The sequence below is a fragment of the Sodiomyces alkalinus genome (assembly GCF_003711515.1).
Source record: "Sodiomyces alkalinus F11 unplaced genomic scaffold SODALscaffold_4, whole genome shotgun sequence".
Lineage (NCBI taxonomy): Eukaryota > Fungi > Ascomycota > Sordariomycetes > Glomerellales > Plectosphaerellaceae > Sodiomyces > Sodiomyces alkalinus.
The window spans coordinates 1,482,111-1,497,374 of NW_021167082.1; the positions used below are offsets into that span (position 1 = coordinate 1,482,111).

The window sequence follows — 15,264 nt, forward strand, 5'->3', positions numbered from 1 at the left end:
TCAGATATAAACTATATTCTATCACTACCTCCGATAATAAGGATATATAATAATTTCTATATTTCACTACTTAAACTAGCACTAAAAAACATAAAAATAATATAAGACACGATCGTAGTCGATACTAGCGATATGTATAAAGCAGAACGAATCCTTAATTACCGAGAGACGCTAGACGGCACCGAATATTTTATAAAATAGAAAAACTACGACCACGGCGATAATATATAGGAACCTAAAGAAAACCTGATTAATTATAAGTAACTCCTAAAGTAATACCGATAGAATACTATCAGGACCTAGAACCAGACACCGCAGTCTATATAAAACTAATATCCGAAAATTCACCTATATCCTGCGCTATTACCTAATTTTAATTAATTATATTAATAGTACCGGCGGCTTATGCAGTGGCCACCGCCTCTGACTCGGCCCGACGGGCCTCTTCTTCCTCCTTCTCCACCTTCTCGAGCTCCTCTATATCGGTAAGGTCCTTACGAACTATTTCCACCCCCTTCTTCCGTAGTAAGCGACGAGTTCGGCGGAGACAGGATAAGCGGGCGAGCGCCTTATAGAGTATCTCCTCGGTCCGCTCCTTCTTTTATTCGAGGCGCTTTAGCTCCTCGTTTATACGACCCGCTAGGAAGACGAGGGGGTAAGTAAATAGAGACTGAGCGGGAAGGCGAGGGCAGGAGCGTACTAGAAGATATTAGGATTCTAGCAATATTATAAGAACGACCTAAGCGGAAACACGCGTGATAGCGAGCGATATCGTCCAGAACGAAGCACGGTACGTTCTTAGAGGCATAACGGGTGTAGGGGACGACCTCGTAGCCTTAATTAACGATAAGGGCGGAAACGGTCGATCGGTTTTCGGCGGAACGAGATTTAGGACAAGACGACTTCTGGACACGGTCGGATATAATAGTTAGTAATAAAGGAGAAGAAAAAAACCTAAGGAACACTAACTAGGGGAAGGCGACCTACTTATACGACCGCTAGGATAGCGCTTAGAAGGAGGGAGGTAAGATTACGGCCGGCCGCCTAATATAGACTAACCCTATAGGTATACTAGTATATATCCCACGGGACGGCCCTAGACGGGGAATAGTATAGGGTGACTCGGGAAGTCACGTACTAAGTCACGTATTACCAGGTACGGAGGTACTTAGTAGACTATCCGGGACGGACCGGGGTCGATTACTCCGGCGAAGTGACTAATAAGTGATCGGTCACGATAAAGTTACCTGGGCGTAGCGACTACGTAAGGAATAGTCATTACGGGTAAGGAAGCACTATCACTATATAAACCAGAGTCTCCTAGGTCTTACTTCTACTAGAGAATAAGATATCGATTAATCTAAGTCTTTACCTAGACTATTAGTCTACGCTCGACTTTACCTTATAAAGAAGACGCCTAGTCTTTACGACGTAACTACGACTAAACACTATAAACGATAATTACTGCTCTTTAGTTAATATCCTCTTCTTATTTTAAACTAAAACCCTGATGCTAGTCCCCTATTATCCGCTATACTATAGAGGACCGGAAGCCGTCGTAATAGCTAGCTATTACGGCTACTATTTTATAGATCGTGAAAGTATAGCCTTTATCTAGTGCTATCGATATTATAGTAATAACGAAGAGGATAGCTAGCGATACCGGATAATAAGGGGAGAGGATAGGAAGGGAATATACGATAAACAGCCTAAGAGGGCTATAGTGCGATAATAAGATCTCGTTCTAGTCTTTCCTCTCTACTTAGGAAGAAGATAAGGTAATCGGCCCTAAAAGTTATCGAGCGTTGTTTCTATTACTAATACTACGCCCTTCCACGAAATTAGTTAAGTGTTTTAATAAATATATACTCCGAAGGGTAGGGAGAGGTAAGATGACTAACTAGGGATAGGTAAGGTAAGGCGAGTAATACTCTCCACTCACTAAAGCCGTTAGGAGGTAACGATTAGGATTAGCGTTAGTAGTAAGAGGAAGGTTATAAAAAAACCTTATTAAAAACCGTAAAGAGTAAGACGACTCTATAAGGCTGCTTTTTATAATCGCTAAATCGACGGATAATAGGTTATATAGGATAGGGAAAAGTAGAAAACGAGAATTAAGCTTCGCTAGGATAGTAGATAGGACCCGGCAGGATCTTTCTTTAAGAGTCGAAAAAGGACTTAAGGCTCCTAGAGTAGTAATATTAGGATAGAGAGAGGCTAATAGGGATAGATAAGGCGTATACTTATATATATAGGACGGGAACCGGGGCTAGGACACGGCAGATATACGCCCTTAGGGGTAAATACACTACGGCAGATCCAGGGAAGTGCACCTTACCCTTGCTATCGCCTCTAAAAGTTTAAGTCCGAAGCAGGCTAATACGCTATAAACGCACCGGTACTAAGCTAGGTGGTATAATAACGTGATACTAAATTAGATATAATATATATTAAGAAGTGGGTGGTGGGTAGACCTCGACCCGGTTAATAAAGGGGCGTTATAAGTGCAGGGGAGAGGTAGAAATACCTATAAGGTACGTAGAAGCGAGAGAAGCGAGCCTATAGGGGGATAGTAGGTGAGAGGCGGTACTATTAGCACCGGACACTAAGGTGCGGCGCGAGATAGAGAAGTAGAGGGGGGAGGTCCGCCTTAGCTAGTTTCTAGAGCTAGAGGAGATAGGGGTGCTCGAGATACTTATCCCTGCACGACGATAGTAGCCCCGGTTATCGTGATAAAATACTCTAGGGTAAGGGGAAGGGCCGTTATAAAAGGCAGGCAACGTAGAAGATATAGGTATAGAGCTAGATAGGTGCTGAGCGTATATAGCTCCCGTCTCTTAATAGAGCTTGTTTAAGGCGCTAATAGAGGTTAGTGCTACCTATTTTATAAGTGTTTCCCTTATTAGGAGTGATATATGTCTCTGAGAAGGTAAGGATCGCGAGACCTCTCCCGGCGGCCCCGGGCTAGAGAGCACTAGCCGGACTATCGAGCTAGTGCACCCCCTTGAACCCCCTATTCTCGTCACAAACGCCTTCACTAGGACGGGATGCCTCGTCATATTCGCTACGCACCTAAGATAGCATAGAAGCTCCCGGTGTATCAAAACAAGTAGTATGCCAACCTTGTGAAATACGAGGGCACTTCTTCCACCAAAGTCTAACTTCAGTCCCTCGTTTTGATCCACCGTATCCAGTAAGACGTTCTTTCATCTCCACGCTGAGCTATCTGCCTACTGCCTATCATGGATTCAGTGGCCGAAAATCCGATTTACATTAAGCAATCTCGATTCCAAGCTCCGGACAGCCGGCCGGTCTGCACACTTCATCTACTATACTTCTTGACACATGTCCATTCGGAATATCCTTTTCTGAACTTGCCCTTGCTTCGCAACAGTCAAGAAGACGCTTTGCCATGGCTGATTCGGCACGGTCTTTCAGAAGGCATGGCTTGCCATGTTCTTTCCGTTGGAGAAGCTCTTTCGCTGAGCTACCAGCAGCAAGTTGACAGATATCGTTGGATCATGGAACCCACAAAGCATCAGCAACCGAACTTCCCTATCCTACCGGTTATGAGTGTGCGAAGCGATGCTCCAGCATTGGAACATATTCAGACAGCCATACTCGGTCACATACGGGACGGTTTCCTTGGGCACCACCCCGACCGAGAGGGCCTGAAACTTCTCCAACATAACCTGGAGGGTTTGGCTAGGAGTGATAGCTCCTCTACTATCACGAAGTGTGAACGGTTCGTTGTGGTATTAAGAGTGCTCCTTAGGGTTATGCTAATATCTTATTAGAGTCGTTAGCCGCCTACTAGATGACTCCTCTCCTCTACCAAGCATCATAACTTTAGACGACATCGAAAAAATGCTCACGCCCCACAAAGACGATGAAGATGCATTTGATCCTTGCATACAGTTGGCTATCGACAGGGCCGAATTTGACCTACGGCGGTCCAGAGATACCCTCTTATCGTCGGTCAAAAACGAAAGATTGTCTCTTCCACGTGTTGTAGGCGAGGGCTTCCGCCCATCCGTCGTCGGCACCATGTATGGTCGGCTGACCTGGTAAGTCGAATTTCACCTCCCGAATTCCTTCCACTAACAGACCATAGGTTTCATCACAGGATCATCCAGCTTCTCGTATACTTTTACTGCCCAAAATTACGCGGAGAACTCGAGATCAGTTTTCTTCGAAGCTCACTGGAATAATTCTACCCGGTCCTAAACATGGCGACAAATGCATCTCCGGGTAACTACAGGCTACGTGCTGAACTATTCTTGGATCGTGCCGAAGAAGCCATCAGGGGCCATCAGGATATAGCCCAGCCTGAGTTAATCTTAGACACCATCGTGGTTAACCAAGGTCCAATGATGCACCCGGAGTATGTTACTTTGATGGAAAAATTCCATTCACAACGCTGACCATCAAATAGGACGCCAAATGAGAGCCAGCAGTCAGATCGATCCATATCAACGCCAACTTCTGGCGACCGAGAAGCGCCGCACTAAGCAACCGCACCCACATCCCCTGCTGACTCTGACACGATACCTAAAGCAATTTCGGTACCCTTTGACCTAAGCCTCACCGTTCCTAACGGTATCCTTCAGGACCACGAACTATCGTTTGGTAGATCCGATCGAGGGGACGAACAGCCTACGCACTCAATCGAGTCGGAGCGAAATCCATATATCTTGCCTCAAGTGCACGAGAGCCTAGCGTCTACTCAAAGGGATGCTAACGGCAAGCTCATGTGCCCCCATGGGAATTGCAAGATGGCGTATGTACGCCATAGGGACCTGGACCGTCACTTGTTGAAGCGTGCGTGTTCACTTCTTGCGCCAACTTATTTCTTCTCCAGCTGACAACTGAGGTGACGATACTAGACAAATCCCCTGGCTATAATTGCCCTTGCAAGTGTACCCCCGTTTGCCGCCGCCGCCGTTCCAACCATGCAAAAAGAGGAAAGTACCGTTGGATAGTCAGTTAGTTATTCCACCTGGAAGATCTACCTCCTACTTTTCACTTAACATTTGTGTTAGATGGCATAGTAACGGACCTATTCCCCTAAAACGGCTTGGGAATGAGGATAACCCCTTTGGCATGCTGTCGTCAAACCATATGCCTTAAGACTATGCTATGGGCGCTGCCACGACCTCTTAAACGGCTCCGATAGGAGTCTCGAGTCCTATTATTCCTCGCAGTGGGCCCGGCATAATGTGCCAGCTGCCTTAGGAAAACGAACAACCCGCACTCTTTGTCGAATCCCTGAGTTGCCACGGCGCCCTGATGGACCCTTAAGCCGGCACTGAGGCTATAGGACCCTACATTCCGATCGACCCCGCCCTTACGATCTATTCTAATGCTAACTACCCGGTGCTATACTAGAACCTTCTAGTCACTGCTCTGCTTATGCTCACGGCTTAGAGTAACAGTGGTGTCCTTACTCAAAGCAAGATGCAGGTATATTGTGGCTCTATGGCTGTGATGCATTAAGAGGCCTCTAGCCTCTAGAGAAGGTCTATTTGTTCTGGAGATCCTCCCTGCATTAGACCTCCTTGAATTAGGTTGAGGAAGGCATTGCATGATAAGACCGCACGGGACACGGAGCTCCTGACGCAAGGGAGCTGACGCGTGGTCCTCATGATGCAGGTGAGATGTCTTTCTGCGCGGGCATGTATTACAGGAGACGTCGGAGTTTCCCCAACGCTTCTTTGCACCTAATCAGGGGAATTTTAGGGGAAGACTAGTAGCTTCCATAGCGATTATGTACGGGAGGGCGTTCCCTTTAGGCCACACTTTGCACCTTAATAATCTTAAAACCGCCGCGGCTAGGCATTTAAACAACTTTAAGGTGAAGGATGCTCCGAGCATCGTGAATCAGCGCCTCTCCGTGACGACGACGGCATAGCGAATGCATAGGGAATGACATACGATCCCTTGGGAGTGCATTAGTGTGGTGTAGTGCCGTTCTGCTCCTCAAGCACGCCTGCTAGAGCAATTCAGAATCCACATACTACTACCAGGGGAGACCGCCAGGCGGCGTGTGCGAGGCTGCCAGCTCCAAAATATACTCTACTCTGCCTCTTAAAAGGCTGCGCTCAAGGGGGGTACCCTGGCCCAGTCTCTAACACTAAAGGTACCAGTATGAGTCGACTAATTCTACATATTCGCCATACACGGGTCTTATTCCTAGACAAAGGCCCCTAGGGCCCGAGCCTTAGGGTGGACGCGCTCTGAGGTTTAGCTGCCAGCAGCCCAGGCAGCACCAGCACCAACCCGGAGCTTTTCAGCACCCGTGACTATAGCTATCGAGTGATCCTGTTCGGGACGCAAGCACCCTCGAGCTTAATAACGGAAGTTTAAGATTGTATCACTCTCGTCCCCCTCTTCCGCCCCTTACCGACACGTGTGTGTAACCGATACAGCTTTTCGTAGCCTAAGCTTACAATCTCACTAATACGCGAACCGCCAGGGCCTAGGGGGTCACAAAGATGGGGTCCGATAGGAGAACCCCCTTCCTCGCCCGATTCGTCCCGACCCGGGGGGTCTTTCGCTTCAGGCGCAACTCAAATGACACCACGTGACTCAGCCCCTGACTCCCCTTGGCCGAGAAGACCCCCCAAACCAGCTTCTATCATCTAGATCGTCGATTGCCTCTGGCTTATTGACGAGAGCGCCGGTGCCCTGATAACGGGGGTCGCTGTTGCCGTCCCCGCGGGTTCGGAAGGCATTCGTCGGGTACTTGTGCCATCTACTGGGCCGAGTGTATCAGAAAGGAAGGATGATATTACAAATGAATCTAGTTTACAAAACAATACTTAATGAATGTAGAGTAAAAACACCATAAACCCCGCCGGTGCTGCCCGTGTTGGTACCGAACCACCCTTGCCCCGACTTACATTCTGGAGGCAAGGGTACTGACATATGAGAGCTGCCAAAGCTCTGAATGAAAGGAGAACCTCACTTTCCTCTCGTCTCTCTTCAGCTAAAGTTTTACTCAATGTGCTACGCTTGTTGCTCTTTTCGCAAGAGATTTGTGACTAGCAGCTGGTCAGTCCTATGATAGCCTGTCACAGGACTTAAAAGACACTCACACTTCGATGTTGACCCCCTGAAGTAGTTCCTCTTCTAACTTCCCCAGCAGATTGTGCAGGGGGGTGGAGTGAGGCACGAACCTAAAAGCTTGTGTGAATATCCCCTTCATATGTTCAATAACACCTTGAAGGAGGCAACTGCCATCGAAGACATGCGTTCCCGACTTAATGTGGTACTCCCGGCAACTTGAGCCCATAGGTTCGTAACCCACAAGCTGCAGCTCCCTGAGAGCACGACCCTCCTTATGAATCCCAAACGAAAGGCCAGTGGCATCTCTCAGAACGTCGAGCATCCGCATCCACTCCAGCCACATAGCGTCAGGAGTTGCTGGCCCAGACGGATGGACGGTTATGTCAGATATCTCAATGAAGCCTCCCAAACGCTGGCATCGAAACGCGGCTTTAAGAGACACATGCCAGTCTTTGATGCCACCATCCATACCTCGTATATGGATGAAATCGAATCGGTCATCCAGGCCCCAGTCAGGAGTGTTGGCATTGCCGATGGAGAAGCCCAAGTTGACTGGTATATTGGAGGGTTGAATTGGAGCCAGATCGGTGCCGATGACCACGGCTTCCTGTTTGGCATATGCCACATCCCTAACCAGAGTCAGTAATGTCATCCTCGGGAGCATACGTGCACATACATAGCCCAGTCACCCGTCCCCGTACCGATATCCATGATGTTCCTAGCATCGCCGACAAAGTCTGGTACTAGTTTACCTCCATTAACATGAGTATAGAAGTCATGTCTCATCGTGACGTTAGTCTCCATTCCAAAACCAGTGGTCACCGAAACTCACATTATCTTCGAGTGCTTTTTCATACTATCATCGATGCGAGACCTACGCGCGCTTCAGCCTTCTGATCATATGCATAGAATGGTTTGGGCTTACACGTTGAGTTCGTAATGCAGGAATTGCATCCCCTCCATCTCATACGATTGGTATACTTCGGAAGGAGCTGTGGTCGACGATGAGACACTGGACCCCGAGGGTGTAACGGGTGCCGTGGGCAGTAGGCCAATACCCGAGTCAGCACGTAGAGATCGCAAGGACGTCGTTGAACCCTCCTGGTGTCCACCGCCATGTTCAAGATCCTTGCTCAGCACGAAGGGTGCTTCTCTGGGCACATTTGGCAGTTGATCCTGCTAAATGTCAGCGGCTTGAACACAAAGATAGAGTATCGTCACGTACAAGCTCTTGCCCTTTTGCGTTGTAACCCTGATTAGTTCTGTAGAGGCGGAGTGAGACGATTGTTATGCAGGTTGCGCATTGCGCAGCCCCTTGTACCGATATCCATCCCAATGCCGAACCAACAAGCAAGACGGTCGAGATGATTGATGCAAAAACAATTGCGACCTGCCGAGGCTAAAGCAGCTTAGCCTGCTTCTTATTGCGATTCTGGAGGAAAAGGATGAGACCTCGGGCCACTGCGGCGACAACGGTGATGTGGGTTAAGAGTGGAAAGGCCCACAAGATCTCGACTTGGTAGGCTGCTAATTGCCAAAGTCCCAGGGCAGCATAGCAACAACACAACGCCCAAAATACGGACTCTCGCAAGCCCGTGTTGAAGAGGGGAACGTTGAAGTCATCAAGCCAGATCTTGCTAATAGGTCGCAAGACTTCGAGAACCTGTGGATATGTTAGTGATTTGTTGGTGGAAGGACGGCATGGAAAGGGCTGCAGTACCTCAAAACACCAGATTGATGCGACAGATGTGCTTGTGCACAAGACCATCATGGCATATGCAGGTACAGCAGGGCCATGTTGCCAAAAGATGAGGAACAGGGCTAGGAACACGGATCCAGGAATATTCAAGGCACAAGCGACCCTGACAAGCGTCTGGCACGGTATCTTATGGGCATATAAGTACCAGCAGTAGAAACCCTCGAAAATCGACACGGTTCCAAAAGCGACGCAAGTGTCGATAACTTGGGGTACCTTAATCAAGGGAGCCATTCCAGCAGCTGTACCGAGAAGGGTCAGATGTAAGGCGGAGGTGGTAAGGCAAGGCTTGCAGTGAAATTTAACGTAGAGAGGAAAGAAGGCAGACGAGGCAACGAGATGCATCTGCAGGAGTTCGGCTGCACTCCCACGACGGGGTTTATGTATTTTAAGGGTACCATTTCACGACACATAGATCTACACATATCCTGACAAATGAATAGGGTTAAAAGATATTGGGACCGTACAACCCCGAGTAACAACTCCATCTGGAAGTGCGCGCGCAGTCCTTATCTTCCAGGAACTCACCAACACCATCCACCTCTCTCGGTGGTCCAGACCTAGTATTCCAATTTGAAACCCCCGAGATCCAGAAAAATACAGTCAAGAAGTCAAGGACGCTAGACACGAAGGCAAAACAAGAAGAGGCATTAGCTGATTTCCTAGCCCGAGTCCCAAAATGCGAAAGAGAATGGACCATGACACGGCAGAAGACTCAACTATACACAGTAGAACAAATACTTGATACTTTCCAACATCTCACCCTTCGTCCACGATTCGCCCATCCCTCTGTACCGTACGCCGGATCTGCGACGACGCCTATTGCGACGGTCACAGCGTACCGAGATCTTCAGCTCGAACTCCAAAAACATGCTACCAAATCGACCCAGCTGTATAATTACAGTCTCATCCTCTTCTACTGCATCTGTTGCGTCGCTAGGGAGTATGGGGCGAGCGTTGAGGATGTGGACCAGGCAGTCAAGGAATGCCTGCCCGGCCGAGAGCAAAGCGGCATTTACTCAAGGAGGCTCCGCCGAGCTGCCAAGTGGGCGGCCTGCGTGATTGAAGAGACAGAATCATCGACAGGGCATCCAAGCTCTCAACTATTTGTGCTCTGTAAGTCCACATAACTTAACCGCCAACTATTTACTTATTATGAACAGGTGGACCACCGTTGGAAACTTATCGAATTTGGTCAGAACGGGCCGAGACGAAGGATGAACTTATTAATAAAGTGAGGGGAAAGATAACAGATGTACCCGGAAGTATGCGTCTGTCTTTTCTCCGACATTCATGATCGCTCATCTTGGCCTATGGAGGTAAGCTTTATTTATTCTGGACTCGACTGTTGGATGCTGAACGTTTTGACCAGTCTAGGTCAAGTCAACGAAGCCCTGGGAACGGACCTCAGCCCAGCAGAGTACGAACGAAGAGCTCTGGTCTTTCAAGAGACAGAAACATTGATTAAGTCGCGGCTCTGTTCGCGAGAGGGTAAGTCTGGCTTACAAGTTTCGGTTGCAGACCTCACTAACCAGATGGAGGGGATCCGATGCCTACGCAAACAAGAGAGCATGGCGGTGCATCTAGGCCTCCCTCACCGTCTAGTCCCGTAATAGAAACGAGAGCTACACTAGATACAGATGATGATACCTCGATGCTCGACTCTCAAGTCTCAAACTACTCTGGCCACCCACCAGTGACTGTCAGGGTCCAGCCTGGAGCTGGCGTGCACTCACACTTCGAACAAGATGACAGCTCATCAATGGATCGTTCATCAAGGGTCTCTCCACAATCACAACCTATTTTCCAACCCGAAAGCTCTTCGACTACAGCTACCTCCATTTTCATTCCATCAGAAATTACGGGCGTCTTGGATCCGAGAGTGCTTGAGGATGCTCCTCCACAGCATGCTTACGAACAGTTGGTCAGTCACTCAAATGGCATTGGGGCCATGAGCTCTCTGCCAGATCAGAACGAAGGCGTCCAGTATGGGAGCGTAAATATGCGAGAGAGCGTGAGACATGGCATGGATCGAATACTTGGGCAATCTTCACAAAGCCCTGGAAGCTGGCCAGTCGATGCGATAGGTGCTCTTCTTCAGTTACGCAATGGGCAGTCTGGATCCTCCGGTGCAGAATTCTTCCGGGGAGGAGAGCATTTCATAGACGGCCACAATGGCTGGGCACATATCGGGCCAGAGAACCCAGGAACCCACCTGGATGGAGCTGCCAATTTGGAGGAAGTCGTGTTCGATGATTTTCTAGATTATCCGGACGAGGATTCTGACCTATGAGACATAAATCAACGCTCTAAGAACTGTACCATAACAAATAGTATCTCGCCCTTCGTTGACAACATCAATGAATCGCCTTCGGGTATCGTGATAGGTTTGTATGACTCCCATGAGATTGGATTAGACCTGCCCCCCGGTGACTCGCGAGTCACCGGGCCTTTCTCAACCGTACCCCCGCCTTTGAGAGGGAGAGCGACCATCCACCCATTTTTGACGTTCACCCTACCAAATTGAACACGGAATGGTCCTCCTATGATAATCCGGTGATCGTGCGGAAGATCCTTTTTCTTAGGTAGAGTTAGTGAGGCGCCTTCAATCTGAACGGTAAATACTTACATGATCTCTCAAAAACTGGAAAGCCAGTTTCTTTTGTGCTTCGCTACGCGTTCCGCATACATATACTTCGTCTTCTGGACCGCCAGGCATCATATTCCAGTTCAAACTCTCTTGACGTGCATCTTGAGAAGCTTCGGGCAGTAGGTCAAGATAGGGTCTCGATGGGTCGAGGACCACATTCGCCATTCGATCAAATGAAGAACGAGCCGTTTCTGGTCGATCGAGAGGTAACATTTCTGCCTTTCAACGAAGTCATGCTTTAGATTGAGTCGATATGTAAAAGTAAGCTCAGATGCTGCTCTAAGTCATGGCAAGACCTAGTATTTGCCCGCATGACCCAATGCATCGAATCGCACATTGAGGGGCTAGTTCCAAATGTGTTTGGCTGTCTGACCATGTGTCATCGCGGCTCCCGGATGAACGAAAGTCCGAAGGCCCATATTTCACCTCCCTAGTTCAACCAACCGGGAGCCAACGAAAGGACTGGTGAAAATTATTGAAGAATAATCATATCGAATATATCGTTACTCTAATAACCAAGAATGTCCCCCGGTTCAACACGGGCGTCCAGCTTATGGACGCTGTATTATGTTGCTCGCAAGCACCGTTGCTACGGTGTCGAAGGTAGTTTCATGTAGAAGCCTTAATCCTCGTCCAACTCGAAGTCAATGGCTTCTTCAAGGTTGCCAGCTTCGCTCAGATCAATCCCATTGGTGGTGCTTGTGGTTGTCTGAACACCAGTTGGAGCCTGCTGCTGGTCTCTCTCTGCTCCTCCTGGGGGGCTTGTGGCGTCACTGCCGGTCTGTTCACGAGGCCCATTGCCATGACCTCTTGTCTCCTCCCAGGTTTGTCTAGGAGGAGTCTCTGAGTTCTTATTCCTAGAACTCGCCTCAATAGGCGTTCGGGGATCCGTGCTCTGAGCATCCTGAGATCTGTCGTTAGGATGAACTCCATTGACGTTACACTCTCCTGAGGGTAGAGCGTGTTGCTCTGAAGGCCTTGGGCCGTTACGGCCCGATGAAGTGGCGGCATTGTGTTGGTTCGACATGATGAGAGTATGTGGGTGCAAGAGATCGAACTGTGTTAAGGTGGTGTTAGCAGGGAGAGGTGAACCATAAAGATAATTTAGTAATAAACCTGCTATTGAACACGATAATATAAGACTTGTAGAGGCCGTGAACAGATTGTTGCAGCTAGATGGTGATCGTGGTACTGCCCAATGAAACCGTCGATGTGAAGGTGATTGTGGAAAAGGTGAGGAGGCTGGCGAGCTGGAAGGCGAGATGTAGAGGGATAGGACGCAGAGAAAATGATCAAACGAGATAAGATTACGACTGGCAGTAGATGTGGCACTTTTGACAAAAGTCCGAGCTATCAAGAACGTACTCAGTGCATTCACACTAACATTGACAGATGAGACGACCAGGCATAATTATTGTGATGAGAACCTCGAGAAGGAAACGGACTTGCCCCATACTTATACTCATGCTGGGTAAGGGGCCAGACGGGTAGGAGAAGCAGTTACCAAACCGAACTGGTCTTGTTGGATTAACTGGGAGAAACAGTAGTATAGGAACGAGCATGCCATTGACCACTAGAGCGCCGTGAACACGTCAGAAGCTTATGCAGCAGCTCGTACCGATCTATCTAGAAAGACACTGCTTGTCTTAGGCAGGCTGGCCTCTGGAGGTCGTCGGAAAGATGGCCTGGACACACCCGGCCCGTCGAGCATGGATCAACTTCGTGGCTTCATGCACAATTAGGGAGCTGAATCGACGCCACACCGCTTGGTCAGTGATGAGATGAATATTCTGATGTGGTTATTAATTGGTAGAAGCGTATGGATAGTCCTCTTAGGAGTTAGCCTTGACTCCATTCTGACTGCGCTGATTTGCGCCTACTCTTGGCCCGAAGCGATACCTGTTGAGTCTCGTGAGAGCCTGCAACTCTACAGAGCTTCCGTACAGGCCTTCCGTTAAGCGACAAGACATGCTGATTGCACGTATTGAACGCCATCAGCGCCAAGGTCGGAGTCAACATGCGTAGACGATACATTGAATCGCATCGGGGTAGTATGACTGTGAGACAGTTAACTGGAGCGAAGAAAAGTTATGCACGTATGACTTTTGAAAAATGCACTTATGAGACACCATCTTAAAATTGCATAAATACTTCTAACAGATCTTACCAATTGCTGAAGTTACCCCACAATACTTTAACAAATACGCACTCAGGCCCTTATTAGTCTTGTTGTCAACAACACATCCTTCCATAACGCATCTTCGCATAATCAATCTCTTCCAACGCATCATCACATTGCTCTAACGTACGATGGCTAATTACGTCTCGCAGCTGAATTTATTGGTCCAGACGGCAGAAAACTGGATCGGGGCGTTAGATGACATCTCTCGATCAGACGACTGTTGGGGCCAGTTGACTGCCATTGGCATAAGGCTTTCACAAGTCGCGATAAGACTCTAAGAGAAGACAGGGACGTATAAGCCTCCACGCAAGGAAGAGGCCTGCAAAACGTTCAGAAACCAGGCACGATCAGCCATTGCGGGCTTAGTCAGGGACGTTTGAATGGCCCAATCTTTAGAAGAAACATTCTTCTGATCTATGGAGGTCTTAAGGACTCTACCTTTGATTCTGCAGAGGTGAAGACCAGGAAAGCAACCACGCGGAAGAGAACTGAATGCATCCGCAATATGAACCCTAGTGGCATTATTTCCTGGGCTGCGGCTATTACGCCGACATCATGGTCTGCCGGTGCAATGGCGAAGGACGTTTTTGAAGATCTTATCGCTCACCTCGAATAACATCCAAGGCTTAGCCTGCCGTCGGTCATAGACACGACGCTACGGCAGCTCGAGACGGAACACGAGCCCCTACAAGAATCTCTTCAGTTCCAAGAGTTCATGAGAGGTCAGTTCCCAACATAGCACCTACCAGCAAAATTTGACTCTTGTTACAGAACTAGCTAACTCCGCGAGACAAACACCGGAACCTTCGTTCTCGTATAGTCAATAAATTCCAAAGCCAAAGCTACATACCGGTGTGTGCACACTGTTCAAGAGACAGCAGTCATAGCGAGCTAACACTTCCAAGGAACTCTTGTTGGGCGTGTTTTCCAACTCACTCATCAAGATGCTCTTGCCATCGTCTCGTCGACGGCCGTCCATGGAATCGTGTGGATGACGGATCCCTACGATCCTACACGCCAGCCGTTCATCACGTTCCCGATTTCAGAGGAAACCATGAGTCAATATGCTTTGGTTCGTCCACAAGCAATGTAGAGGGTCATGATCGATAGTAAAAATTCATGCTCCTGTAACTCGTCGGATCCTAATATTTCCGATGGAATAAAACCACTATCCTTTCTGCCACTGCACTATCATCATATGTTCCGATTCAGCCTCATAACCAACATTCCCAACGAACTTATCGTCCAAATTGTAGATCTTGAACTTTCCACCACCCTCTGCGATATCCACGACTATAGCAACGACGTTATCTACGGGGTATATCCGTGTTAGTGGCTCAGTTGTTGGAAATTCGACTCCGCTGATATGACAGTCTTGACAAAGAACCTATCGAGCAGTCAGCATAATGTGAAGAAGCAACAAGGATTATATATTGACATTTTCCTTGCAAAGACGTTCAATTTGAGTATCTGTTGAGTTCTTCGGCGCTTCGATTTGGCGCATATCTCACAAGCAACAGCGTGCCAGCCAGCTAGCTAACTTGACCAAAGTTAAGACGGCGAGTCGGGAATGGAATGGTGTGGATAGCTCGTAGAAGAATAATGCGA

The 15,264-nt window shown here is 48.3% G+C and overlaps 6 protein-coding genes across 6 annotated transcripts; 1 reads left to right on the plus strand and 5 right to left on the minus strand.

Annotated features, from left to right (window-relative positions):
* Positions 1 to 6,588: 6,588 nt before the first annotated feature.
* SODALDRAFT_323696 (hypothetical protein) lies at positions 6,589 to 8,031 on the minus strand (the record flags this gene model as incomplete). Its single annotated transcript, XM_028609824.1, has 7 exons — positions 6,589 to 6,757; positions 6,903 to 6,905; positions 7,098 to 7,425; positions 7,540 to 7,697; positions 7,745 to 7,786; positions 7,901 to 7,942; positions 7,994 to 8,031. 7 exons carry the CDS (start codon positions 8,029 to 8,031, stop codon positions 6,589 to 6,591), a joined length of 780 nt encoding a protein of 259 aa, XP_028467091.1.
* A 95-nt stretch (positions 8,032 to 8,126) lies between these two features.
* Positions 8,127 to 9,202, minus strand: SODALDRAFT_156262 (hypothetical protein). Its single transcript, XM_028606900.1, has 3 exons — positions 8,789 to 9,202; positions 8,294 to 8,731; positions 8,127 to 8,244 (listed from the first exon to the last, which is right to left on the minus strand). Exons 1-2 carry the CDS (start codon positions 9,167 to 9,169, stop codon positions 8,468 to 8,470), a joined length of 645 nt encoding a protein of 214 aa, XP_028467092.1. The 5' UTR covers positions 9,170 to 9,202; the 3' UTR covers positions 8,127 to 8,244; positions 8,294 to 8,467.
* A 167-nt stretch (positions 9,203 to 9,369) lies between these two features.
* SODALDRAFT_398782 (hypothetical protein) lies at positions 9,370 to 10,437 on the plus strand (the record flags this gene model as incomplete). Its single annotated transcript, XM_028615310.1, has 5 exons — positions 9,370 to 9,940; positions 9,988 to 10,058; positions 10,091 to 10,143; positions 10,197 to 10,315; positions 10,346 to 10,437. Coding segments are annotated over 5 exons (906 nt in total), but the record flags the coding sequence as incomplete, so codon positions are not given.
* A 610-nt stretch (positions 10,438 to 11,047) lies between these two features.
* On the minus strand, positions 11,048 to 11,786 carry SODALDRAFT_332724 (hypothetical protein). Its single transcript, XM_028611789.1, has 2 exons — positions 11,454 to 11,786; positions 11,048 to 11,404 (listed from the first exon to the last, which is right to left on the minus strand). Exons 1-2 carry the CDS (start codon positions 11,685 to 11,687, stop codon positions 11,126 to 11,128), a joined length of 513 nt encoding a protein of 170 aa, XP_028467094.1. The 5' UTR covers positions 11,688 to 11,786; the 3' UTR covers positions 11,048 to 11,125.
* A 211-nt stretch (positions 11,787 to 11,997) lies between these two features.
* SODALDRAFT_332725 (hypothetical protein) lies at positions 11,998 to 12,517 on the minus strand. Its single transcript, XM_028611790.1, has one exon. The coding sequence runs from the start codon at positions 12,499 to 12,501 to the stop codon at positions 12,097 to 12,099; it is 405 nt and encodes a 134-aa protein (XP_028467095.1). The 5' UTR covers positions 12,502 to 12,517; the 3' UTR covers positions 11,998 to 12,096.
* A 2,174-nt stretch (positions 12,518 to 14,691) lies between these two features.
* On the minus strand, positions 14,692 to 15,196 carry SODALDRAFT_332726 (hypothetical protein). Its single transcript, XM_028611791.1, has 2 exons — positions 15,095 to 15,196; positions 14,692 to 15,043 (listed from the first exon to the last, which is right to left on the minus strand). Exons 1-2 carry the CDS (start codon positions 15,158 to 15,160, stop codon positions 14,825 to 14,827), a joined length of 285 nt encoding a protein of 94 aa, XP_028467096.1. The 5' UTR covers positions 15,161 to 15,196; the 3' UTR covers positions 14,692 to 14,824.
* Positions 15,197 to 15,264: the final 68 nt, after the last annotated feature.

Excerpts from the sequence above, each read along its gene's own strand:
- SODALDRAFT_156262 (XM_028606900.1), bottom strand. The coding sequence starts at position 9,169 with ATGCATCTCGTTGCCTCGTCTGCCTTCTTTCCTCTCTACGTTAAATTT. Across the intron at positions 8,732-8,788 it reads CATCAATCTGGTGTTTTGAG|GTTCTCGAAGTCTTGCGACC; the intron begins GTACTGCAGCCC and ends ACATATCCACAG.
- SODALDRAFT_332724 (XM_028611789.1), bottom strand. The coding sequence starts at position 11,687 with ATGTTACCTCTCGATCGACCAGAAACGGCTCGTTCTTCATTTGATCGA. Across the intron at positions 11,405-11,453 it reads TCCAGTTTTTGAGAGATCAT|AAAAAGGATCTTCCGCACGA; the intron begins GTAAGTATTTAC and ends ACTCTACCTAAG.
- SODALDRAFT_332725 (XM_028611790.1), bottom strand. The coding sequence starts at position 12,501 with ATGTCGAACCAACACAATGCCGCCACTTCATCGGGCCGTAACGGCCCA.
- SODALDRAFT_332726 (XM_028611791.1), bottom strand. The coding sequence starts at position 15,160 with ATGCGCCAAATCGAAGCGCCGAAGAACTCAACAGATACTCAAATTGAA. Across the intron at positions 15,044-15,094 it reads AACGTCTTTGCAAGGAAAAT|GTTCTTTGTCAAGACTGTCA; the intron begins GTCAATATATAA and ends ACTGCTCGATAG.